At 39.4% G+C, this 27,622-nt stretch overlaps 1 protein-coding gene across 3 annotated transcripts in view; it reads right to left on the bottom strand.

Moving 5' to 3' along the window:
* Positions 1–27,622, bottom strand: part of NALCN (sodium leak channel, non-selective) — a 307,920-nt gene that overhangs the window by 106,787 nt on the left and 173,511 nt on the right. For all 3 annotated transcript variants that reach the window (XM_087865000.1, XM_045812791.2, XM_087864999.1), the window contains 2 exons: positions 21,710–21,847; positions 7,975–8,049 (listed from right to left, as the gene is read on the bottom strand). In XM_087865000.1, coding sequence (XP_087721126.1) covers positions 7,975–8,049; positions 21,710–21,847 — 213 coding nt within the window. The remainder of the gene's footprint in view (positions 1–7,974; positions 8,050–21,709; positions 21,848–27,622) is intronic.

The raw sequence follows: 27,622 nt of genomic DNA, 5'->3' as shown, positions 1-27,622 counted from the left end.
TGGTAAACTTAGGACTTCTAAAGGTTTAAATTACCATTTGCATGTTGATTTTTGCTCCTCTTTAATATCTCTTTCAGCCCCAAGACTCTACCTACCTTCTATCTACCCACAGACTTTGTTTCATGAATATCTCCCAGGCATCTCATGGTAAATATGGCCAGTTCCCTCCCCCCAAATAAACCAAACCAAACCGCTCTTTCTTCCTTCTCTTGTGCTCTCTGTGTTGGTATACCTTGGGCAATCTAGAAACCTGGGTGACACCCTGGTCTCCTGCCTTTGCTCTTCTCTTAACTTGAAACTGGTCACCAAATCCTACTCACTGTATTCCCTCCTCTGTATTCCACCACCCCTGCTATGTTCCCTTGCTTCAATTTCCTTTGGTTGAGGCTGCAATCATCCCATTTGGCTCAGGACCCATGCTCCTATCATCAGTCTAGGGCCCCTTCAGTCCATTCCCTATGCTGACATTGGAATGTAGGGGACATTATGTCACTCTTGGGCTTAAATGCCCTTAGGACAATACCTAAAATGCTCAGCACTGCTCACAGCTTTCACCTACAGTTCCCTGCTCATTTTTCCAACACACCATTTCTCCCTTGCTCAACACTTGAATCACAGTGAACTTGTAGTGGTCTCCAGAAAACCACTATGCTTTTTCTTGCCCAAAGAAAAAGTTTCTGTTCTTGTGGTCCTCAGTGCCCTTCCTCATGCCACTTTCTCCTAATCCCCTTCACCCGGATAGGCATTAATTCAGATTTTAGTCTACACCATCCTTGTGATAAAACACCTCTGATTTCATCGTCAAAGTTGTGTGTGTCTCCTATGTGTTCACAAGCCCCTCATAGTATCTGTTTGCATGTCACTTTTTCCCACGACCTCACAAACAACTTAAGGCAGGAACAATATCTTGGTCATCATTATGTCCCTTGTCCCTAACACAACATTTGAAGCACAGTAGATAAGTAGTCAGACCCCAGGATTACAAAACAGGTAGATCTCATCTCTGAGCAGTAACATCCCATCTATAAAAGGGATACCTCATATGACCTTAGCTTGATGCCATTACATATTTGAATCACGCGGCCTTCTTCCCTCACCCCCCACACCAATTCCTGGCTCCCTACGCCATATTCTGATTATAATTTGACCTTCAGTCTATACACCCACAGGCAGAGAAGATGCTGATCCACAAATGTAAGCACATCGTCCAACCTACTTTCTAGACACACATCTCATAATGAATGAAGGAACTGGTTCTCTGAGTAGGCATCGTGATGTCCTTCGGTGAGGACATTGATTAGAGTCAGAGAGCCCATGTTATTCCAACTTAGGCACCTACAAATCGTATGAACTTGGGCAAGAAATATCCTCCTTTCAGTGTTAGTTTCTGTGTCTTTAATATTCAGCATAAAATCCAATAATTTAATACGCAGCACCTTGCATGAGGTAGTTTTCAATAGGTGATATTTAAGATCACAGAATTATGTCACTCTTTTATGTTACACTAGGTTGAATGAATTCACTCATGGGCAAAATACTGAGAAGACTGAAGGCCTGACCTGGATCAGGAGACAGGAAACAGTGCTTGACTGAATGGCACACTCCCCAACACCTGTCTCTGTGCAACTGCCCTCCATCTGGAAAGACCTCCATATAGACACAAAGCAGAGATGAAAGTGAAAGCTCCCAGGTAAGGTTAAAGAGAAATATTCCCCTAGAGCTCATATTTTAAAAGGAATATAATTTAAAAAAAATCACAGTCATAAGAGAGAAAGGCTCTTTCACATGTCCATCCTCACTATGCAGTGGACACCACCAAAGACCAAACATCATCAAATTTGAACCAGGATTCAAATGAGACTTGATACAGCACTGGGGAAACAGTTTTAATTTCAGAGTTTTGAATTTAATCTAAATAGACTATCTATACTTCCCCTTTCAAAGATTCTTTCCCTGAGGCTTCTCTGTGGGTTTTTTTTCTCATAGTTTAATGAATTTTATACTGCTTGAAAGAAAACGCTTTATATCTGTCTTGCACTGAATTTGCAAAAATCATTAAAGCTGTGAGGATTTTTTTTCATTTCTGAAGTTTGCAAAACTCCACCTACATTTTCCGGTGTCTTTGTTATACCACTGAGGATCGAGGTCACTGTCTCCTACTACTGTTCAGAGGACAGCATTGGGTCAAGGAAATTTTAGCTTATATGCAAACTGAATTGGCTTCTCAGTAGCCAAATTACACATTCACAGACAATTTCATTTCTAGTCAATTTTCAGATCTTATGTAGAAAACCATTATGTGCCTATATCTTTATTTATATCTGAACCTGTATCTATATCTATCTCCATCTCCAGGACCTGTGTTGGGTGTTGGGTGAAAAGGGAAGCACCGTTTCTGTTTAATTAGGTATGGGAGCCATGAAATGATCGCTACTGCTATTTTGCTGCCAGGAATCAGTTGCGTCTTATATGCAACACACAGGGAAAGCAAAAGATGAATTTTATATGGAGCATCATTGGCATGGTTTTTTAGAACATTATTTATCTTGAATGACAAAAGAAAAGCTACCTTAGTGGCTATCAAGGCACAACTCTGGTGATACCGTGGAGGGGGGCCTGACTGGAACAGGCACTTTAGAACCTCTCAAAATGTGTCCACAAGGAGTCCTTTTAGTATGCCCCTCTGAATCCAATTTAAAAAAAAAAGAAAACTTTTCTCTTGCAAAATGCCTTAATTAAGCAATAAATAATTCAATGTTTCTTCTTTTCCATAAAAGAAGACATATATGAACAGACATCAGAGCTTTAGCATAAGGGAAGCTGCACTGCCACTTGGAATTTGCAGTTTTCCAGCTAACAGTATTAAAGTTGGCCTTTGAGTTAGCACAACTGGTCTTACAATGGGTGCATGAATGATTCCCTCTAGGTTTCTCGAAGTGTTAAAAAAAATGGCGGCTGCTCCACACTTTCTCTTGAAGAGTTCTGCAGCCGGCAGTCCCAAGTGGAAACCACTGTCTCAAAGGTCAAGGAGGTGACCAGAAAGCAATGGGCAAAAGATTCGTAGCATGCTTATACTTAAGAAGAATGTGATTCTAGGATTCCACCAACAATGGATCATGCAGACCACACCTGGCCTCAAGGAGCTTCTCCCTGAAGGGCTCTGGTGTCCTTTACCATCTGGCAACCTGACTTGATCACTTTCCTAACTCTGGATTCGGTCCCACTCCTCCCTCTCCATCACTGGATTAGAGTCATAACCTGTGTTCTTTCCTTTAATTTCGTATCTTGAATGTTTTCCTAGTGCCCTGCTCACATCTTCCTGCTTCTCTTCCGTTCTAGTGTCTTCCCTGTACCTTCTAGCTCTCTCCTATCCCATCCATTTTCACGGTCCTATCTCCTCCTCTGCCAAGCGTGAGCACAGACTTTCTCTTTCTAATAGCTTTGTTTAGTTTCATACTTAACCTCTCCATTTTAGAGGTGACTCACACTGGTTTCTATTACCCTTGAAAAATGTCCACGAACCAACGTTTACATTTCAACACAATTGTTTTTACCACACTCATAATAAAATACATTAAAAGTCTCTAGAGGCCTCATTGAAATGTGAGATGTTGCAAGCACGTTGTGTGTGCATCTGAAGAGGCTCATTGCTCCAGAAGGTCACTGAGAGAAGAGGTGCCTTGGGCAGCAGCTACCGTCGTGTGGAGTGAATGTCAAGCATTTGAGCTCTTACCTGTTGCAAAAGTCCTAACTCTAGTGGCACTGATTAGATCATCTGCTTTTCCCGGGGAAACAAAGAACTATTTTGGATAGTTTTAATGATTGGGTTGTTTAATTCACCTCCATTCCTCAGAAAACTGCTCTCATGCCAACAGTTACTTCATGAATGTAAAAGTGTTTCTGTCATCTAAAATATGATTATTTATACACGAGTCATTAACAGTCCTATGGGTGAGCCTCCACAACAGATATGACTCATGTTTGGTATTTATTCAGCTTTACTGTGGCTCAATAATAGAGCCTGGGCTTTAGGTCCGAATTGTCTGGGTTCGAATCCTAACTCGGCCGTGTATCAGCTGTGTGACCTTAGGCAAGTTACTTAACTTCTCTGTGCCTTAGTTTCTTCATCTGTAAGATGGATATATTAATAATGCCTACATTACAGGACTGCTGTGAAATTTAAATAAGTGAAAATACACAGCACCTGGCACTGAATGAGTCTGACAAATATTACTGGAGTTGTAAGAACCTACAGAATAGTTGGTGAAAGGATAAAAGACGAAAAAAAAAGTTTGTACTGAACAAAGACAGACTATGGAGAATGCAGTGCTGTCTAGAATTTAAAATGTTGGGAAAATCAAATACTTTTTACATCTTTCGCATTCTATTCTCTACCTGGGAACAATAAAAACAGAGTATATGCTTTTAAATCTTTAAGGGCTGAGGCTGCACACAGAAAACTAAATAAATATTTCAGGTAACATTTTTATTAGAGGTCTACAAGAAGCTAGGAGAGACAGGGTAACGTTTTAGCTATTCAAGTGATTATACGCATGTGTGTATGAAAGTGCATACGTGTGTGTGTGGGGGGGTGTATTCTTGAAACTATGTAAATGAGCCCCACCTCAAAGGACAAGATCACTGGAAATAAGGGGGGGGGTATGAAAAAATGACACAATTTGTAAAAACTTGTGAAACGAATATTCATATACAAAATGGAAGAAAATGAAACAGGACATTTTAACTTTGTCAATATTTGGTGAGTTTCAAGTATGAATTAATAGGTGAATTTAATAGATAGGTAGTGTTAGTCCAATCATGGCCAAAGAACAATGTGAAAAGTACTCATGAAAATGAGTTTGCTGTTTTATTCATGGTTGGGATTTTCAGTGTTCAAATATCTCTAAATATTCAAAGAACATACTTCAAATTGTAGGCTGGCATAATTGGATAATCAGCTCTGGTGTACAGGATTTCCAGAAATACAAAGCATCACTAATATACAGCAAGTGATTAAATAAAAGCCATTTTATAAGTAATGATAGATGCTCAAAGCAAAGCACCGTATGGTTTATCAAAACTGTACAGTCCAGTAAGAAAGTCAGATGTTAATTAAAGTCCTGATATTTTTATTGTTGGTTTTTCTCTTGGGGTCAGATAAAAAGTATATATATATATTTTATATGTATTATACATAATATCAACACTAATATCAAATATTAGTATGTTTGAATTCATAAACTTGAAAAGAAATTGCCATACGGATTTATTTTACTTCTTTCTAGTGGAAAAACTATTTTACAAATGTGGGCTGGAATTATATGGAATTTTAATTGGCCAATGATTATTTAAAACCATACTGAACCTGGCTGTATCACCAGTTTAAAAAAATAGAGTATTTTTCATTTTATCCATAGAATACATATTTTAATGTCCTCTACTAGTGGACATTAAAAATCTATGCATAGTAAACATGATATACAGGAAAACCCACATCTGAATACCAGATTTGTAAACCAAGGACTACGGTGGTTATACAACAGCAGATTTTTATTAATTATGTCTATTGATATGGTTAGTTTCAATTCCGAACTCACTAATTACATATTTCTATCACTAGAAGCTGCATGAAGCATTTGCATCAATGGCATAAAAGAAGTTCCCAACTCTCCTTTGAATAACCTGTCACTGTTGCTGCACACTGAAAAGATCTGGAAGAAATCATTTCCACTATGCCCAGAAGGCCATTTTGTTTGTGTAGCTGAAGGACAGAAAAGCACTTAAATCCTTCCTTGATATGCTCACAGTGGGCATCCTTTTTATCAAATATATATTTTTTCTCTCATTGACTGCCCTTAGTTAAAAGCACGGACTTTGGAGATAAACAGAAATACAAAGATGAAATGCCTAAAGTGACTCTAAGATATGCAAATGACAATAAAATAGTTGTCTTTCATTAAAAAGACAACTCAGATGCAATTTGAAAATTCTGAATGTAAGACTTGCTTTGTAACCTTGGTTCTTGGTTAACATCCCAATTATTATTCTTGCAGTGCTGGGGAAGGTGATCCAAGAATATCTTACCCCCCTTCTCAGGCAAGGGAAACAAAAACAAAGATAAGCTATTGGAACTACATCAAACTAAAAAGCTTCTGCATGGCAAAGGAAATCATCAACAAAATGAAAAGGCAACCTACTAAATGGTAGAAGATATTTGCAAATCATCTATCCAATAAGAGGGTGGAAGCAACAAAACACATAAAGAACTTTTACAACTCAACACCCCCCCCACAACAAACAATCTGGTTAAAAAATGGGCAGAGACACTGAATAGATATTTTTCCAAAGAAGACATCCAGATGGCCAACAGACACATGAAAAGATGCTTGACAACACTCATCATCAAGGCCATGCAAATCAAAACCACAATGAGACATCACCTCACACCTATCAGAACGGCTGAAATCAAAAACACAACAAACAAGTGTTGGCGAGGATGTAAAGAAAAAGGAATCCTCGTGCACTGTTAGTGGGAATGCAAACTCGTGCAGCCACTGTGGAAAACAATATGGAGGCTCCTCAAAAGATTAAAAATAGAATTACCATATGACCCAGTAATTCCACTACTGGGTACTTACTCAAAGAAAACAAAAACACTACTTCGAAAGGTTATATGTGCTCCTATGTTTATTGCAGCACTTACAATAGCTAAAATATGGAAGCAACCCAAGTGTCCATCGATAGATGAATGATAAAGAAGAGACGATATATATATAATGGGATATTACTCAGACATAGAAAGGGTGATATCTTGCCATTTGTGACAATATGGATGGAGCTAGAGGGTATCATGATAAGTGAAATAAGTCAGACAGGGAATGACAAACACCATATAATTTCACCTATATATGGAAGCTAAAAAACTAAACAAATAAACAGATAAACAAAAAAGCCAGAAACAGACTCATAAATACAGAGAACAAACGGATGGTTGCTGGGGAAGAGGTGGGGGAGGGCAAAATAGGTGAAGGAGATTAAGAAGCACCAACTTCCAGCGATAAAAATAAGTAAGCCATGAGGATGAAAAATAGAGCAGAGGGAATATAGCCAATAATATCGTAATAACTTTGCATGGCGACAGATGGTAACTACATTTATGTTGAGCACTGCATAATATATGGAATTGTTGAACCACTATGTTGAACACCTGAAACTAATATAACATTGAATTCAACTATATTTTTATAAAAAAAGAATATCTTATCCAGTGACCTCTTTTCACACCAACTCTACTTCTCAAAGGGTCTCTACTCTTTGATACAGCCAAATATTTAAGCCAAGGATCTTCCATGCAACAGAAACTATGAGAATGGTCCATCATGCCTGTCATCTTTCTGCCATCAGTCATGTAACCTTCACACATTTTCATTTCCATTTTTGGGGGTATGATTATCAATGCTATAATATCCAATCTGTTTTCACACCTAACTGGGCACAGAGTTGATCATTTATTCTATTCCATTTCTTATAATGACTACGGGCACCAGGACTAAATTCTCTTTCAGTGTCCAGAGGTCAGGCAAGTTGATGCTTAATATTTTTATGATGATGATCAAGAGTATTACACATAATTATGCAAAATGGCAATTTGGCCCTGAGGCATTTCATTTTCAAACAACCTTCATGTAATGGCAGGAGAAGAGTCGCCAATTCAATTTCCTGTAGTATGTCCATTTCCTCTACTCAAAATAGTAATATGAAAATATTCCTAGGATAATTATAGAGCAATAAAAACTTTCTTTGTTGATAATGGATAAAAATTAAACAAAAGAAAATTTTGCCAACTCAGACTGCCTTAACTTATTAAAATCTATTTTTTTACTTTGAAGCTCTCTTTTAACAGTATCTATAAGCACATGTTTTACTCTTATTTTTTTAAATGCGGATTTGAAGAATTCCCCACACATTACTTACTTGTTTAAGCTTCTTTAGATCTTCATCAAGTTCTAAGTTGTCCAAAATAACAGCAACAAACAAACTCAGGAGGATCTATAAAATGGTTAAATAACAATGAAAAAACCCACATGCCGTAAGTATCAAAATATTACATATAAATATATGATATAGAATATCTACCTAAAATACATACTACATTGAATGCATTAAATGAAAAATGAACATGTAGTTGTGAAGAATTGCATAGGGTTTTTAACGTATTTATCACAAATATGTTAAAGGAAATGCACATGTTAACTGAAATAAGCAATATATAATATTAATTTGCTTTATGAAACCGATTTAAAATGGAAATTAAGAAAAAAGTTTTTATAACTCAACAGTCCCACTTCTGAGACTATGTCCAAAGAAAATAATTTGGAGTATTAAAAAGCTTTATATACAAAGGTGTTTGACAGTTATTCATAATAATGAAATATTAGAAATACCATCTAACCTTATGTAAACAGGTAATACCGTTATGCAGATCTCCATTATAAAATTCACACAGCCATTAAGAACTCCCTCTGTGGTAGCTAGTCTCTAAGAGGGCCCCCTGGTGTTCACACTGCTGAGCCTCCTCCCAAGCTAAGATACGGCTGGTCTGTGCAATAGGTTATGGAAAGGACTGTGGGTGACTTCGAAGGCTAGGTGATAAAGACAGTGTGGCTTTCAGCTTGCTCTCTCTTGGATCACCCACTCTGGTGGAAGCCAGGTGCCATGTCATGAGGACACTCAAATGGCCCTATAGAGAGGTCCATATGGTGATGAACCAAGACCTCCCACCCTGTGAGTGATCCATCTTGGAAATGGATCCTCCAGTCCTTGTCAAGCCTTCAGTCAACTGCAGTCCCACCAACATCTTGACTGCAAACTCATGAGACATTCTGAGCTAGAAACAGTTAGCTCATCCTGTCCCAGATTCCTGACCCTCAGAAAATATGTGAGAAATAAATGTTTATCCTTGTAAGCTCTTATTGTCCATAATTTGTTATACAGCTACATAACAAATGCACTCATGAATTTTAATAGTATTGAAAAAAATGCTCACATTATAATATTAAATAAGCGTGTACACGGTAGAAGTGCAAGGAGGTACAAAAAAGAACGGAGTGAATGCTAGAAGGAGGTACTTGAGAAATGTTAACCATGCCTGCCTTTGTGAAAAACAGACTTCCTCCTTTTCTTTGTATTTCACATTTCACAAATTAAAAAAAAAAAAAAGGGCATATGCTTCTTTTGGAATGGGTAAATAAGGTAAAAGAAAGCAAGCAACAAAAAAGGAGAATTTTTTTAAATATTTAATTTTTAGTCCTTCTTCAAGTTTGAATTCTTTAAAGTTCCACATCTGTTCAATAAATCTTTTTCATTCCTAATTTATGTTCCTCCTTTCGATTTCCCTCTTAAGAAATTATTCCCATTTGTTAATATTAGATGGTTAAGCATGAAGGTAAGAAAATTAAGGCAATTTAGTCATGACTTTTAAGTACCAGAGAGATTTATTATGCAAAAGTTAATGGCTAGTTCTTTTCCAAGTTCAATGAGTATATAACAAGGGGAAAAAGAGCCGCCAGATATTATTAAATTTTGACAGTATATGCTTGCCTTGGGACAAGTGCCAATACCCTTCTGTTTAAAAGCTATGTCCTTTGGGATCCTACCAGAACTTAAAGAAGATACAGAATGGTCTAGATGACAGATTTTGACGGATGTCACCGTGTCTGCCACACCATGGACATCTAGGCACATATATAGTCAGTCTTCCTCTAACCAGACATTATTCTCAACAGGACTGTTCACAGCCTTCTTTAAGCTTAGCCCCTTTGCATGACCTTGATATTCTCAACAGCAGCAGCAGAGGAGAACACCATTTCTATCACTCATTGGGTACCTGACCAGGCACTGCTCTGTCCTAATTTAACCAGTTTTCCTATCTTCCCAGTAAAGGGTAAGCACAAATCTAAAAAGAAAAAAAAATTCCCTAATGATAAGAGGGAAAGTGACACTTCTCTTCCCCTTCCTTAGAGCATTTCCTTTAGGAAACTTGTCTTCTGAAAATTCTTCCTCTGTCCCTTTGAGATATATATATATATATATATATATATATATATATATATATATATATATATATATATATATCTTTTTCAAAGCAACATAATCTCACTCATTTTACAACCCAGGAATGGTTTTCTTGGGAGGGGGGCAACCTCTTTGACATGTAAACATCAGGCAGACAACACCCTATCTGTCTCCCTTTTCCCCTTTCTACGGTGGGTGGGAGTGTCGCTTAGCATCCCGGCACCACGTTACAAAACTACGTCCTTGTCTTGAAGAGATCAGTTTTCTTTTTCTTCTGGATAAAGGTAATTAACTACCACAGATGGTCACCCCAATTACCGGGTAAATTTAGGGGGAACTCTAACAAATGGTGCTGTCAAGTCTTCTTATGCGAGGCCTAGTTATTTTCATCTTGAGGACACAGATGTAACGTGGCCATACGTATACAAGGTGAGATTGCTTTGTCTTTGCCGTCTCTTTAGCGGGTTGCCTGTGATGCCCACTGCAGTCTGGATTGGTGCTGATTCAATAATAAGGCTGTTTTCTTTCTCGTTTACCTTGGTGGAGAGGTTTTCTGGGTTGGCAGGATGTTTTATTTTTAATTATTTTCCCAACACCAGACAGATGGCAGGCTACTTAAGGACAGTGAGGTTATGTTCTTCGATTAAATTCGACAGGCAGTTGATTGGGCTCCATTGATGTGTCAGACCCTGCCTGGTCAGGAACACAAATATGATATTGGGCTCACCGCTATGAAGTTCACAATCAAATTGAGCCGCCGTAGCTTGGCGGCCTGGCAGAAGGAGCACCATGGTGGGAAACCTCAGGTAGCCATCAGACGCTGAGTTTTGGGGCCCTTGTCTGTGAAATATTACAGATAATAACAACAATAGCTCAATGAATTGCAGCTATCCCTTTTTTTCATTTAATCTTCTCCCGACAACCCTGTGGTGTGCTACAGCCTGCATGAAAATATACAGACATAAATTTAGATATGAGAAACTAAAATAATTTTCTTAATATTTCTACAAATGAATTTAATTTAGTCCAGAAACCCTCCATTTGTTTGCTGGCTGAAAACTGAATCAATTCAATTTAGTCCTTTGAAACTCAGTTACATTTGCATAAATGCTCCTTTGCTGGCCTAAGATCAAGGACATGCTTGTCATCAGCGTCTGGTTCACTGTGGCCATGGGGCCCGTCCTCTGTCCCCCTTTAGGGGCAGTGATGGTGCTTGTTTGGGGGCCTCTGCTGAACTGATCACCATCTTAGTTCCTGTAGCTCCTGCTAGGGTCTGATTCTCAGTGACACTCTCTGTGTTAGTTTCCTAGGGCTGCTGTAACAAATTGCACGAGCTTGGTGGCTAGAAACAACGGAAATATATTCTATGATAGTTCTGGAGGCCAGCTGTCCAAAATCAGGTTGTCAGCAGGACCATGCTCCTTCAAAAGTCTCCAGGAGAGGATCAACCTTGCCTCTTCCAGCTTCCAGGGGCTCCAGGTGGTCTTTAGCATGTGGTAGCATCACTCCGGCCTCTGCCTCTGTCTTCACGTGGTCTTTTCTTTCTTCCTGTGTCTTGTCCTCATCTATTTCTTATAAGGACAATTGTCATTGAATTTAGGGCTCACCTGGATAATCCAGGATGTCTCATTTCAAGAACATTAATTTAATTACATCTGCAAAGACCTTTATTCCAAAGAAGGTCAAATTCACAGGTGTAGGAGTTAAGACATGGACCCATCTTTTTGGGGGTCCCAATTCTCTACTCTCCACCTGGTCTCTAGCCTGGGCTGCTGTTCTCACACTAGTGTTGTTCCTACACACTGGCTCTCAACTCTCAGGAAGTTGGGAAGCTCTGCCATTGCAGGTGGGAATTGAGAGAGACTTGTTCTTGAGGCTCTCTCAGGCCTCCCTCTCTTCTCAGAACTTCCCAGATCTCCAGCTCTATGCAGGCCACCCCGCATCCATGTGGGGCCTCCAGTGAGGCTACCTCCCCCCAGGTTCTGACAAGAAGTGGGGCCAAGTCGTGGATGAGGAACACACCCAGGTTGGCACCAGCACTGCTGCTGGCCCTGGGTGTGGCTGCCGCCCTACCATGGTAACATGCTGCGGACCCCTGCCTTCCTCAAGCTCCGTTCTGGAAAATGTTATTTCTTCTCAGAAAGGAGGAATGTGAAGAGAAGTTGGGGTGGGAGTTTGAGAGGGAGGCTCACACAAGTATGAAGACCATCTGAACATTTAGACTTCTGAGAGCTGATCTGGGCCAACGGGCCGGAGCATGTCTTCTGAACGCTACTTAAGATTGTGAGGCACTGATGAAGTCTAACCGTGTGCTACCAAGATATCACGATAGCAAGGAGAAAAATGATTTTGGCAAGAAGACAATTATGAGAAAGGATTTCCATGTGCGAAGACAAGGCCTTGGAGCATGTGGCTTATTAGGGGCCTGGTGAGTGGTTAAGTATGACAGAGCACGGTTGTCAGAGGCCAGAGAGGTAGGACAGGGGGGTGGCAGTTTGCCCAAATGCCACCAATGGAGCCTGGGAAGTATGAGAGGGAGGTTGTAATAATCACTAAGTGATGACATTAGCTTCCTCTCTGTTAATTTTTTCCTTCCAAATGTAATTTTTTATGCATAATGTAGTTATTTTAAATTGGCTCATTGGAACAGTGACTAGACAGTATAAAGTACAGTTTGACAAAGGGCTATTAAATACATAAGGTTTTGTCACTTAAAAAAAACCAACAATCATTTTATACATTCTTCCTGGAGAAGAAAGAGAAAAGCTCCCCTCAGAGCAGGACAGAGAGACAGATGTGGGATGCTGGCCGCGGTTTCTCCTTCCCGTGCAGATAGGAGTTGAATTTTCAGGGTAGACAGAAGGCAAGACTCAAAAAGGAAAAACTTTGGCTTTGCTATGAAAAACGATGCAGGAGCTATGCCGTCTGAAAGCCCCACACCTACAGAATTAAGCAGTTGGGAAAGGGTCTGGGCAACACATTCGCGAATAATATGAGGAAGTTTAAAGTTTGCTTTCAACCATCATTAAACTTAAGTCCATTCAACAAATATCTGCATGTTTCGGCCTCACTGCTTAATTAACCTGATAGTGTGATGGCGCCTATAGAAACCATATTTAAAAATCTGTGTGGAGCTCGCATTTCCTCCTGAAATTGCATTTGGCCATGGACTTTCAGCTTGGTCCCTGTCGCCGAGCATGGGGATAAGGTGGAGACCGAAGTCTGGCTTTGACCGCCTGTTTGGAGTGGATATAGAAGGTGCAGGAGAGGCGGGATTTGCTGCTGCGATTGCAAGGAGGTGAGAATTACTTTGTAGTTCTTTCTCAGACTCTAATAAGGTGGCAATAACCACCGTGATAAAGGAATAGAAGTGAAGGGAGGCTGACAGCTCCGCTCCCATCATATTTAATGTACTTGTTGTCAGTAAGATATTCTTTTCCTACAGACCTGGTGTTGTGCACAGTTGGGCTGAGGGTGCATGCTGGTCTGGGTGTTGACCACTTCTCCCCCCAGAAGTCACAGGAGTGGGGGGCAAGTCCTCATCTGGAAGCGTGAACTGTCTCCCGATTCTCTGTGTGTTTTCTTTGTTTCATTTGTTTGTTCTGTTTTTGTAGAGAGCTGAGGTAATGCTCATGAATAATCTGAACCCATTACACTGACGTCTGAGTCTTACTTTCAGTGTTTACCTACAGGTGTCACAACTGCTGTGCCAATAGGTTTTCCAGTTATTATGTGTGATTCACAGGTTTATATTAAAATGTTTTTGATATAATAAATATTTTTTTACGGGGACTCACCACACTGATTCACAAGAGCTTCGTCATTTCCATGGAACACTTTTACCTTTACACTTGGCCAATTCTAAACTAGGCAGTCAACCAGCTCTGCCTTACTTATTTTTTTTAATATTTAGATTTACATAATACTTGAATTTATAACGTGGCACAGAATACTACATCACAGTTTTGTAAATGATGCATGTTCAGGGGAGAAAGAGGCTAATGGTCCAGCCCTTCATTTCCTCTTGAGCTCTGTTAAGGCACACATAGACTTTCAACACAGTGGTATTTAATTTGTGCAATGCTTTAAAAAAAGAAGTTCATATATATATATATAGTATATATGTATATATATTTATGCTTTGGCTACTATCCACTCTTAACAGGTCTGTAACATCCCATCACGTTAATATGCAACACAAGTATTTGTTCTACCATGTAATAGACAACTGATGTGATTTACCCACTTCCTTATTTTATAAGCAATATCGATACATTATAAATCACCAGTTTCAATGAAAAGGTGTAGAATAACTATTAAAATATCATAGGTACCTAATTCTTCTAGTTTGCTCCGATTATAACGTCTATTCTCAAGATATTTTTAGCCTTGATAATGCATTTAGTGGGGAAAATGCCACATATTAAGTCTGTGGAAGCCTGGCAAATCTCGTTCCTAGAATTTTTATGAATGACATACCAACATATTGGTGGGATTCTGACCTTCTAGCTTCGTGGATTTCAAAGCATCTGTTTCCAGGTTTGATATGGTTCCTGCCCTACTGTCTTAATACCACAAAATCTTAAGACTCCTCTTTCCTCCTCTGACTACTCCTCTCACTCCTCACACTCCAGTAAAAAAGTCAGATTCTCCTGAGCTAAAGGTTTGCTAGGTATTTGCTATGTTTTAAGTTTTATACATTCAACAACAGACAATTAATCTGTTTTCCTTCCTTTTACCCAGAACACATTTCAGCACGGTTTGGTAGATTACAGAATGCAGAAGCAGAAGCAGAGGCAGGTGTGCTCCCAGTCTCATCATTCCCTCCAGTTTTGTTGTGATATGACCATTCTGCCCAGCACACCAGGGTGCTCATCCTCTCTACCTAACATTCAACGTTTGGGTCAGCATGCCGCAAACCGCTGAAAGTCACAGTTTATTCTGAAAGAGGGCAGCCTTCCCACTTGAGAGTGGGTTTTCTTGGCTAAGAATCTCTACCTCTATTTTGCATTCTAACTCTGCATACAGTCATGTCCTTGCTCTGTATACATCTTCCCCTCTCCCTTCCCACTTCTTCTTTAAAGTTTACTTTTACTACTTTCTTTTCCTTATGATAAGCTTAACGACAGCCCATTAGCTAAAATGTCATCTTTAATCTTATTTCTCTCTCGACAGTGAACTTTATTAATAATTCCTTTTTAAAAATTATTTTCAAGCATACAGTAAAAGCACAGCAGGCATCTGGTCAACACTGCATAATCCTGTGTTTTTCTTTTTCCTTCTCACCACTTAGAATCACACTATCCTAAGTTGTCTTGCGAGCTGTAGTTGGAAACAATCTCGTTTTTTACACAGGTCAACAAAAAGTCAAATGTAATCAGAGCAATGTAAAATGGGATATGTTCAACACAGATGCACTTTTAAATGAATTCTATAAAATCAAGTTATTTAATTTACACTTTGGAATGCCCATTTTTGTCAGCAAAATATGACTATTCTCAGAAAGCCGCCACCATAGAAGCAAAATCAAGAGATTGCTGTGTTAATTTAAGCACTTCAAAGGTAACAAAAAGACTATCCACAATGAACGCTTAATTACATTTTCTCTCTTTCAGTATTCACATCACAGGGCTTTCCTTTGAAACAATAATAAAGGGAAAAACACTGAGAAAAAAAACCAGAGTCTTTCAACTGGATAAGTAAGTCTTCCATAGTCCTTATCCCCTAATCACTGGCAAAAGTGGGGGAAAAGACAAATTTCACAAGCACTCGATAAACTGCAATCAGTCAGGATGGAAATACACAAAACATACCTGGCGGATGAGAGAGATGTTTTAAAGAGACAATAGATAATGGTTATGAATATGCATTTGCTATACACTTCAGCTTGATTTTCATTGTGGGCTGACAAATTGGTGCCCCCAGGGGGCAATGGAATAGCCTGCTGTTTTTTTTCCAGAACAAACTGCAGCCAAACCTTTTTTTTTTCTTCTTCTTGTTTTGCTGCTTGGCATATGCCTGTCCTTGAAAAGACTAAATCAGGAACTCCCTGGGTTGTGCGGCACCACGGGGCCAGTGTGGATAAAAAACAAAGCAGAGCTTGTATATTTATGTGGACTTCCCCCCCCCCCATTTGGTTTAAAATGCTTTGTAGTATTTTGCAAAAGGAAGCATACAATTCAAGAAAAATGCTCATTTTAATGAAGTTCAAGCCCAAAGACAGGCTTACGGAATAGAGATTTTAACTTCTGAGTGTTCAGTTTTTAAGGGAATGCGATGCATGTGTCACAGAAGCCTAGGGCCTCCATCCACATGTTTACATGTCAATCTACAAACCATCTCCAGCTGTTCTACTGTCAATAGTTTAACTATTTCAGGTCAGGCAGGGTTAAATGAGTGTGCATCAGAAGTTTATTATGTGGGCACTGATCCCACGGCAATCCACAGCCTTTTTTTTTTTTTTTAAAGATTTTATTTATGTATTTGACAGAGAGAGACAGCGAGAGAGGGAACACAAGCAGGGGCAGTGGGAGAGGAAGAAACAGGCTCCCAGTGGAGGAGCCTGATGTGGGACTCGATCCCATAACGCCGGGATCACGCCCTGAGCCAAAGGCAGATGCCCAACTGCGCTACCCAGGCGCCCCAATCCACAGCCTTTTATCACTTGCCTCATTAGGTCTTGAATGACAGGTTTTATTGGTTGGTCTGTGGGTTGGTTTGTGTTTAGCAGTCCTACTTCTGTACCAGCTGTAGCCTCAGAAAAGGCAGGGATTAAGCTCTCGTCCAATCTGGCCAGGATGCAGGTTAGTACTTAGAGGAGCTGAGATTCAGGAAAACGGGGCTGAATCAGATTGAGCTAACTTGATGAGCCCATCGTAGTGACTGTGGTTGGAGGACGTCAGGAAAAGCAGGGCGACTGCTGATCCTGCTGCAGGCAAACTCTCCGGGGAACTGGGCAAGTGGCTTCAGTCCCAAGACTTTGGGTGGTACCGTCTGGAAGCGGCACTAATAGATTTAATTTAGTGATATGGAGCATTTTCTTTCACTGAATTAATTAGTTCTCATTTAAAAAGTCACTTATAGGGGCGCCTGGGTGGCTCAGTCGTTAAGAGTCTGCCTTCGGCCCAGGTCATGAGCCCAGCGTCCTTGGATCGAGTCCCGCATCGGGCTCCCTGCTCGGTGGGAAGCCTGCTTCTCCCTCTCCCACTCCCCCTGCTTGTGTTCCCTCTCTTGCTGCCTCTTTCTCTGTCAAATAAAAATAAGTAAAATCTTTAAAAAAAAAGTCACTTATAAATTTAACAATCTGAGTAGTTGACCTTTTGGCTTTACGTACCATAATCAGGCAGCCCAACTAAATATCTCAAAATGTAAAAAACTTCCCATAAATCTGGTTGAGAAAAACCAATGTGAGTTTTATTGCAGCAGTGTATTTTATCTGGCTCACGCTTCATACAAACAGTATGTTACGATTACCTGACGGTGGAAGGCAGAAATTTAACACAATTCGAAGAAGACAGAGGAGAATATTTTTACTGCCTCAGGGTGGGAAAGAATTTCTTAAGCACGAGTCCAGAACAAATATTGACCGTAAGTGAAAAACTGATCATCTTGACCACGTTAAAATTAATGTCAAAAGCCCTCGTAGATACACTGAAATAGCAAAAGGCTGCTTAAGAGAGGAGATTTGCAACACCTATGGGATTACTATCTAGAGGCTCCAACCAATGCATTTAAAAAAGACAAACGAGCCTCCAGGAAAATAGGTGAAGCGTACAATACAATTGGGTGAGTCGCAAGGATGGCCAGTAAGCTCCTGAAGAAGTGCTCCCTTCTTAACAATTGATATGCAAAAAGGCAAGTTGAAGGCCAAGTGATAATACCATCCAACTCATCAGACTGTCAAAATCTTAAGTCTAACAATATGGACTAGAAGTGAGAACAAAGAACACAGGGATTCTCAACACTCCAGAGGGTGCATTAGTGCAGCTCGCACACAGAACGGGGGTCAGCAAATAGAAGGCCAGACGGGAGATATCTTAGGCTTAGAGGGCCAAGAGACGTCACTGACGATATCCTGTGCGTACATATATATTAATTTAAAAATGCGCAAATCATTCTTTGCTCACAAGCTGTATAAATAAAGGCCCAGGACCAGATCCGATACGTGGGCTTGCAGACCCATGCTACAGAGCCGTCTGGGCAGGACCCAGGATCCCGAATTCTACTTTCTGGCATACATCCTGGAGACACTCTCACACAAGTGGACACAACGCACAAACATATTAGTTGCAACAGTCTGAGAGCAAATCATTGGGAAACAACCTAACCGTCCACCAGGAAGGCCTGAGAAGCCACTATGGCATAGTCAGTCATATTCCATATATTCAAAGACTATATATACTAATGACCAAGTGAACTTTATCAAGACAAAAATATTTTGAAAACAGTCTTTGCTGACAAACATAACTGAGAATGTATGTAGAGTTCAATATCATTTATTCTGAAAATTGCCACTACTAATGATCTTAAGGAGGGAAATGATGATCAACTATAAATTGACCTCAGCATGGTGTGTGGTCACAGTAGGGATAGAAGTGTTCGTGGACATCTCCCCACAGACGGCCATCAGGGCCCTGGGGCACAGCTTCTCAAACTAGAAAATTAATAGGAATCTTACAAACTAATGGTATAAAATGTTTGTAGATTATAACCTTAAATTTAAAGCACTACATGTTTTTGATGGATACATATATATATGAGGGAAACTACTGCACTTGGTTGATTTTAAGACATTTTATTCTCACGTTTAACAACTCTGGAACTGGTGTGCACCTTATCATCTATGCGTATGGTTTAATTGTTGTTTTTTGTTAATATTAAACAAAATAAGTCTTCCTATAGTTGACAGCACGTTAAATTCCGTAAAATGTGACTTAAAACTGGAAGACAGATTCAGACCAAATGCATCCTAATCCTCGTCTGGGAGAAGAGATGTGGGGAAAGAAGGAAAGATTAAGGCAGAGAAGGACTCGGTCCAGGAAGGGGCATGAATGACACTTAAAATTGATCAATAATACTTTACTTCCATAAATTAAAAGCAATTGAACTAACATAATAAATTTTTAGCATTCATGAAGGCATACCTTTAAATGCACACACCATGCTATTTAAACGCAGTGTTGGGGATAGCTGCGATCATTCTCACATTCCACGGCTAAAACACCCTCAAAAATACAGCTCACGTGTAGATGGCAATCATGGAAAGTAGGCATGTGGGGCGCTATTATCCTCACTTTCAGATACGATATGACAGAGAGGTTAGGGAAGTTGTCTGATTCTTCCAAAGTCACCCATCTCGTGACCGGCAGAGCTAGAACCCGAATCTAGACTTTGAATGCCACAGCCGTACTTCACCTTATTTCAAGTGCCCTCATTGCTTTCCAGATTTGGAAAAGATTACGAATAAAAGAAGAAATCATTTCAATTTATAGTTTTAACTTAGAACCACTTTTTGAAAGTCATGATGGAAAAATTACAGTAAATGTTTTGGGCAGATACTTGACTCAGTAGAACGAAAAGGCAGAATTACATGCAGGTTTTCCAGATGTGCTCTGAGAATTCCCAGGCATGCAGGTGAGCCCTTGGGAGTCCGTGGAAATGCTTCAGTGTTCCACAGTCAGTGCCATGGTTTTGGCCCCATAAAGAAAATTCAGACTGCCCAAGAAGTCAATGCACCAGATTTAATATTTTATTTCGTCATATTAGTGATCTCTACAGAAGGTCACTTGAAAAAAATTGCTTTGGTAAACAGTTTATTAGGTTGAATCATTTTTATTCTTGCTTTCATATTGTGTGGGACTCTCACTAAAGGATTAAATCTATGTGAAAAATCTGCCATGAGGATAGCAAACAAGTATACGGTTTTAATAGAAAAGCAACTAGATAGATTATTACCATACACGGATGATTTCAATCATATCTCTCCTACTTTGAACCCTTGATCAGTAGTCTCCAAGCTATTCCATAGTTTCAAAGGAACTTAAACACATAGTAGATGCTTAATAAACATTAGTTGAATTCACAAATGAGTAAATGAATGAGTAAATGAATGAATGAATGACAGAGACTTAAAGGTCCTGGAAGGGAGGATGCAAAGCACTCAGGGCCACATGTCCTGCAGCGTGGGCAGATTTTGCCCTGGAAGCCGGGCCTCCATTCCCCCCGCTGAATGTTCTTTCTTTTTGTGCATATTTTAAAAGTCACCCCATGTGAAAAATGCCAAAACTACTTCTATGTGATTCTACTGCTTGAACCTAAAACTTCACACCACGTAACGATACATCCCTATACACTGCTTGACGGATGTGTCTGTTTTGAAAGAAATGCTCTGCCTGTAGCAAACGCAACCTCGGACACATCTAGTTTCTGAAGCACTTACATGGTTCATATTTAGAATTGGAAGGGACCTTGGCACTCATTTGTAATCTGTTTTATTTTAGTGACTCTTGGGCAGAGGTTTGATTCCATGAAGACATTTTCAGTGATAGTGGGGAACTCTGCAATCTAAGGAAACAGCGACGTAGCTGAATGACCACAGGCTAGGAGACCAGGAAGACGTGGGAACATTCTGGCTCCAGCATTTACACTCTACGTGGCATTGGGCAAATTGCTTAACTCCTCTGAGCCTCAGTTTCATCATCTGTAAAGTGAGAGCATTACCTACCTTGGTTGTTCCAAATACTAGGAATAAAATGATAAAACATTTTGCTTTTCAATAAACAACAGCAGATTTTTGTTTGTTTCTTTTTTTGTTTTTTAAATTTCACGTGTTTCTGATAAAGGATAACATCTGGGTTCTTACCTTGGAACTTTTAACATAATAGAGCTTAAGTTTGCTTCTTAATTACACACGCTTTTATCGTAAGGAGATGAACTTTTTGCCATTAAAAGACCTGAGGATTACATCCCTTTGTATGTCAAGGCCACATTTCACAACTTTTTTCTTTCTGTTTAATAGAAATGCATTGAAAAGAAAATATCTGCGGTGTGACAGAAGTCAATTTTTCCTGGGTTTTGGTATTTCATTTTCATGATGCTTTTTACAATATGTGTAGCTCTGAGTTTTAATATTCTCCCACGTGTTTTTTTCTGTCACAGAGCCCCAGAACACCGAGCTGACTTCTCACTGTAGCCTGAGATCTTCACCTTGTCCTCAGTCTAGTCTCAGTCTTGGAAAAGGAAGCGGTGACACTGAAGAGTGTGTCTCTACATGATAAATAATAATAACGGCAGCAATCATAATAATGTAGTCTGGCTTGATCCCTAGATTATCTAGAGTGGGAATGCTTAGAGATGGTGAAACAGATACACGAATGCGGGATTTCCATCTTGCCTCATTTTGTCTTCCCTCACGTGGACACTTGTATCTGACGGAGCCACCCGACTCAGATCTGAAATCTAGTTCCTTAAGGAGATCGATTCAGAGGAATTGAGACTGGAAGGGACCTCATCTGGTCGGACTATTGACATGGGTTCTCTGGCTCTTGTTCTGAAATGGAAACTAGGCCACAGAAACCGGTTGGTGCTCATCCCACTATGGTTCTAAGACAAAATTGAAAAGAAATGCTAAACTCACCAGAGTGGCAAAGAGATGGTACAGAATGAAATAGATGGCCACCACAGGTGCCCACATGTGGCCCACAGCATTCAGGGTTTGGTCCATCACGTCTACCCATCCTTCCTGGGTGAGGATCTGGAACATGGACATAAACGCCTGCGGAGGAAGACAACGGAGGTGTTAAACACCTGCTCAGGGACGCATGCAGTTTAAAACTAGTATGTGACTCTCATCGCACCATGGACTTTTATCTGACTGATGAGAGGAAGAACAGCCTTAATGCAACAGATGGGAAAGAGCTGAGAACTAGAGATCCTAAAAGCCTGATATCTAACTTTTCAGTGTGGAAAACTAAAACAATCACCCTGAATTAACATTAGCCTTGTGGGCGGGTAAATACTATAGAGTAAATTTTTTAAAAAATCAGGACCTCTTTTTATTTGACTTTTTTTTCTTTTCTCTAAGCAAGATAATGATTTAACATTTCCAACAGATAACTGTATTTTTATTTTGTTGCTAAGTGCAACTTATTTTTATAGTGAATTACATTCGATTGTCTAAAGGCATATGAGAATAATAGCCTTAATTTTACTTTTATAGTACCTATCAAATTATTTCAGTTATGTTAAAAACATGAGACTCCTTAAGAAAGAAATCTTTCTTTCTTGCTTTTCTTTCTTACTTTCTTTTTCTTTTTCTCTATCTATCTATCTATCTATCTATCCATCTAGTAGAGAGGGGCTGGGTAGTGGGAGAAGGAGAGAGAATCTCAAGCAAGCTCCACACCCAGTGTGGAGGCTGACAGGGCTTGATCTCATGACCCTGAGATCATGACCTGAGTGAGCCAAAATCAAGAGTTAGAGGCTTAACCAACGGAGCCACCCAGGCGCCCCAAGAAAGAAATATTTCTAAATGATATTGCCATACTGAGCAACTTAATAAAAACACATTTTTCATGATTTTTTGTTTTCTTTTCAAAGCACAGAGTCAAGACCATGAAAGAGGCCAAGACCTAAATTAAAAAATAAATAAATAAATAAATAAAGAGCATTCCAACAGAATCCAGCCAAGTTAAAAGACTCATACTTTCTCTGCCAAGATCTTTGGTTAGCTCTATTCTTACAAGTTTTTCTTGTTAAATATAGGGTTATATGTACAGCCCTGACTCATGTATCTTGTATACATTAGTGGTCAATAGATGTTTCTTAATGAGGATTTATGATGATGATTTATGTCTGCGGAAGTGACAATTGGAATCTAGTGACTCTTTACAAATGTCTTTATAGGCTTTAGTACAATGAAGATGTAAACGGGGGCTCTCAGATTCCAAGAAATAAGGTCCGAGATACTACAAAGACCAACAAAGCCCAAGATAAAAGCCCTGTTACACTGATAGAATCTTAGAGACAAAATGGACACTACAGATAATCTACTCTGACTCTTTCTTTTTGAAGATAAGGAAAATGAGGCTTTAAGATGATAGGTGATAGCCCAAAGTCACTCTACTAATGTGTGACACTAACAACTAACACTGAGTCATTATGACTCCAAAGTAAGTCCTTTTCCCAGTATCACATTCCGTGTTCAGTGGGGTCTTGAACCCGCTACTTTCCAGGCTGTACCCCACACAGTAAACTCTCTTAGCAGTTTGCTTTGCTAGGGACACTTAAACGAACAGTTTTAGAAGTATGACATTAAACGCCTAGCACATAGGGGACCCATTTGAACAAAGGAACAATTAATTGTTAAATGATTCTTATACCAGGAGATAAGTTTTTCCACTTATCCTTTGTCTATGTATGAAACACTTAGCATCTCCTTGAGTTAATTTTTCTATAATCTCATTACCCTACAATGTGTCTTGTTCACAAAAGTACGAAGTATGCTGTTATTGATGCTTGAACTCAGCATTGTCAAGGACAATATAATATTTCCCCTGCTAGGGCGCCCAAGAGAATATTAGCTCTAACTCATCCCAAAAATGCTTCCGAAGATTCTGCAACACGTCGTTTAACTTCGTAAGTATGCCAACACTTACCATGAGGGCAATTATTTTTTCCCTGTTTTTTTTTCTGTCGAATATTTATTACATCCAAAGACAAGGAACACAAGTTCCAAAGATGATTCACATAAAAATATCAGACTGCTGTATTTTCTTCAACAAAGATGTCACCAGTGTGAAAGTGTGTGTACATCCTAAAGACTGAACAGCAACAGGGGGAGATCAAAACACCCACCAGTATAAAGGGAATTTTACCCAACATGGATTTCTTTCCCCCCAAATGACAGGCAAGCTTGTGATTAAATCCAACATTTAATCATAGTACCTAGAGACCGAAAAATGCAGGTGTGCCTTTCAACTGCCTTGGGCACTAACCAGATTAATTTGTTTGCCTCCACTGCATTTGCTCCCATGAATACTCGGCTATTATGCATTCAGTAAATGCTCGGGAACGTGGAGCTATGGGCTTGTAACCTGTTGCTGGCAGATAAGCAATGTGGGCAAGAACACTGGGGTTATCTTCTACTCTTTTCAGTCTCAGAAGAAAAAAACCCCTCATTTCTACACAGCTTAGCCACCTGAAAGTCCATATTGTAAGATGCTGTGAATTATGTTTGAGAGCAACGTTTTGTTACAATGTGTGTATTTCTAGCTGCTTACGGATAAACCAATGAAAGGTAGAGCCATGAAATACATCTATCACAGGCTGAAAATTAATTTTTGCCTTGCATGAAGGTTGCTATGTCAGTTTTGTTGAGAGTTTAGCCAGAAATTTAAATCCTGATGGTCAGGATGTAACTCAAGTCCACTTATACTGTCCACAGAATGTGTGCCCCTTGAAGGGTCTGCTTAGCTTATTTACTTAAACATGGATTGTTCGTGGTTTCTGGAGGCTTGAGGTGACAGGGATTGAGATGAGGAAGACACAGTTTCTTTTACTAAGAAATTTATAATCAAAGAGTGATAGAACAAGATGAAAATGACCAATTCTAAGAAAAGGCAAAATGGGAAATACGGTGTATAAGAGAACTATGGTAAAGCTATCAAGGAGCAAGTTAGAAATACCAATGTATCCCTTCTGGGTGAGGGAAGAACTGTTTGGGGAAAATGATGGCAAGTGATTGTCATGGTGAAAAAGAGTATGATATATATGTTGGGGCAAGAAACAAAGGCCTGGAGGAAGTCCTCTGTTTTCTCAGAGCTACCTGTTTTTATGTAATACCAATTTCCTATCCTATGGACCTCTTGTCCCTCCTTATGGGTTTCCACCAGCTCTTTATAAATTAAGAAAACTAATCTTTTATCTGTCATATATGTTTAAGGTATTTTCTTCTATCCATTTGTGGTATTTTTGCAAACATTAAATTTAAATTTATATGTGGTCTAATTTGCTATTCTTTTAGCTAAGGTAAAAAAAAAACACAAAACTTCTCTCACTGGAATATTAGACTTAAACGTAACCACACTTTTATGAAGTAGTTTTAGTTTCCTTATTTTATTATGTTTAACATGCTGAACCAGAAGTCACTATTTAAATCAGCCCGAACCTGGAATTTATTTTCGTATAAGAAGTGAGATAAGAATTAATCTTATTTTTTCTTTCAAATAGGAGATCAGCTGACTCAGCACAATATAAATGAAAAATCTATCTTTTCACTAATTCGAAATACCCCCTTTATTATATACCGAATACTCATATAATTTCAGCTCTATTTCTAAGTTTCTATTCTTTTCCATCGATCTATCTCATCTCCAAATTGTCTAGTAATTATACATTTATTTTAATAACTGGTAGGATTCCTAGCTGCTCCTCATAAACTTTTGTTTTCAGAATTCTTGTATTTATCTTTATGTATTAATTCCTCAAAACATCCTGTTTTATTTGTTGAGATCACTTTAATCTAAGAAAAATTGATATTCTTATTCTTCAATCTCATAGAAATGCTTATCTTTCCATTTATTGTTTTTATTAATGATTCTGAACAAATATTTCTTCTTATATGGTCTCCACGCTTAAGCTGATTAATATTACTTTTCAAAAACTTAATCAAAATGATTCTGTATCATTAAAATATTGCATAGTAAAGAAACCTGATGATGGGTTTCTTAATGAATGATAAGCAACAGCTGTATGTCTAAGTATGTTTTTCAGTCCTCATTGGTCTTTCATGCTTGTCAGTACACTGATAATCAACAGATTGGTAGTCAATATGTTGACTCTGAAAATACTGTTCACTGTCGAGCCCAGCGATGTTCTCATATCATACTTCCTCTTCCAGGGTTCCAGTGTAGAACCTGTATGGCACCGGCCGGGAAACCTTCCAGGTGGAGCAGCTCCCTTTCTCCCTTTCCACTAATCGCTCAGAATCTGGCCCAGTTTCATGCACTTTATTTGAATCTTTGCTTTCTTACATAATGTTCCGTTTAGTTCAGTTTAGTTTTGGTTGAGATTTTCTGATTGCTTTTCACACATTTCATTGGGAGAAGAAATATATACTTTTTCCCCATCTATTTCCTATAGCTTGCAGATTCTCATGGATTTCATCTCTTGTTTGGAATAAATTCCAGTGTCAACGCTCCTATAGTTGTTCCTCCCGAAGACTTCAATTACCCCAAAACCATCTGATTCTTCCTCTCAGACATTTTTCTTGGGGATCCTCTTACTACCTGCTTTAATTTGGACTGTTTTTTAGATCTGCTCCACAGTTGTCAGAACCTTTGTTTTTAACTTCCTTATCTAGATCTTTTGTTCTGTTATAGTGTCAGAAAGTGATCCCAGAATCTCTTCCCCAGAGTCCTGTTTCAATGTCAGTTGGCGTTTCTTCTCTCTGTTTTGCTGTCTCAGTTTAAGGAGGGGCATCTTCAGGGATAGAAGTATTCTCCGGGGCTATGGGAAGTAATGCTTGGAATATCAACCTTCAGATATTTCTTCAATTCAGACAGGTCCCAGAAATCTTTACTGCTGCCAGAGCCAGTCAGTCCCAGGTGTTGGCGGCCTCCCATTCAACCGCTCTCCCAGCCGTCTCCAGCGGAGGGCAGACAGGCTGATTCTGCTGGTTTTGGTTCTCTGTGTGAAGGGAGAGGACAGGCAAGAGGGGCTCTCCTTACCACCCTGCCCCCAGGGCCACCTGTGCCCTTGTGGCTTCTGTTCCCTTCTTTCCTCTTCATACTCTCATTGTGCTAAACTTTTGTTTATTATGGGAGACAATTCGTTTTTGGAAATTATGATTATTTTGCTTTCACTCTCAAGCTTTCTTCCTAGCTGGGAAAAATAAAATGGTGAGATCTAGCATTTTATTTTCTCTGGTAAAACAGCTGGAACAAGTCATTTCTACATTGGGGGTTGCTTGTTGTCTTTTTCTAGGTCTACGCATGTTCCCATGACCCGAGCTCCTCAAAGTGAGGGAGATGAATACATGTTTTAGGATTTGCTTTTCCAATTTATTTTTTTTCTCAACGTCTGGAAAACAGGCTTAAGTCATGAGCCTAGAGAGTTCATCCTCTATGATTTTCTCTCTCTTTCTCCCCCCCTTTCCTCCCTCCTTCCTAGTAGCTGCTATTCAAAGATAATGGTACAAAATTGTGGCCTTGCCTTTGTGTGGTTATTGCTGGTGTAATTTTTTCTGGCTTATAATTAACTGTTTTATTTGTTTCCTTAGGTTTTAGGGACAGAGGGTCTGTGATTTTGCTATTTCACTCCTTGAGTCCAAACCTACAGATGTAAATAGGAGTAAACAACTTTGTTTACGAGTGCTTTTACTTTTTTAAAAAAAAAATATTTTATTTTATTTTTTAGAGAGACAGTGCATGCTGGTGTGCATGCAAGTGGGGTGGGGGGGAGGGGCAGAGAGAGCGGGGAGAGAGAATCTTAAGCAGGCCCCAAGTCCAGCTCCCCAGCCCGACATGGGGCTTTATCTCACCACCCTGAG

The sequence above is a fragment of the Ursus americanus genome, chromosome 10 (assembly GCF_024610735.1).
Source record: "Ursus americanus isolate L20-20 chromosome 10, mUrsAme1.1.p, whole genome shotgun sequence".
Classification (NCBI taxonomy): domain Eukaryota; kingdom Metazoa; phylum Chordata; class Mammalia; order Carnivora; family Ursidae; genus Ursus; species Ursus americanus.
This window is presented reverse-complemented; position numbering and strand designations above follow the sequence as displayed.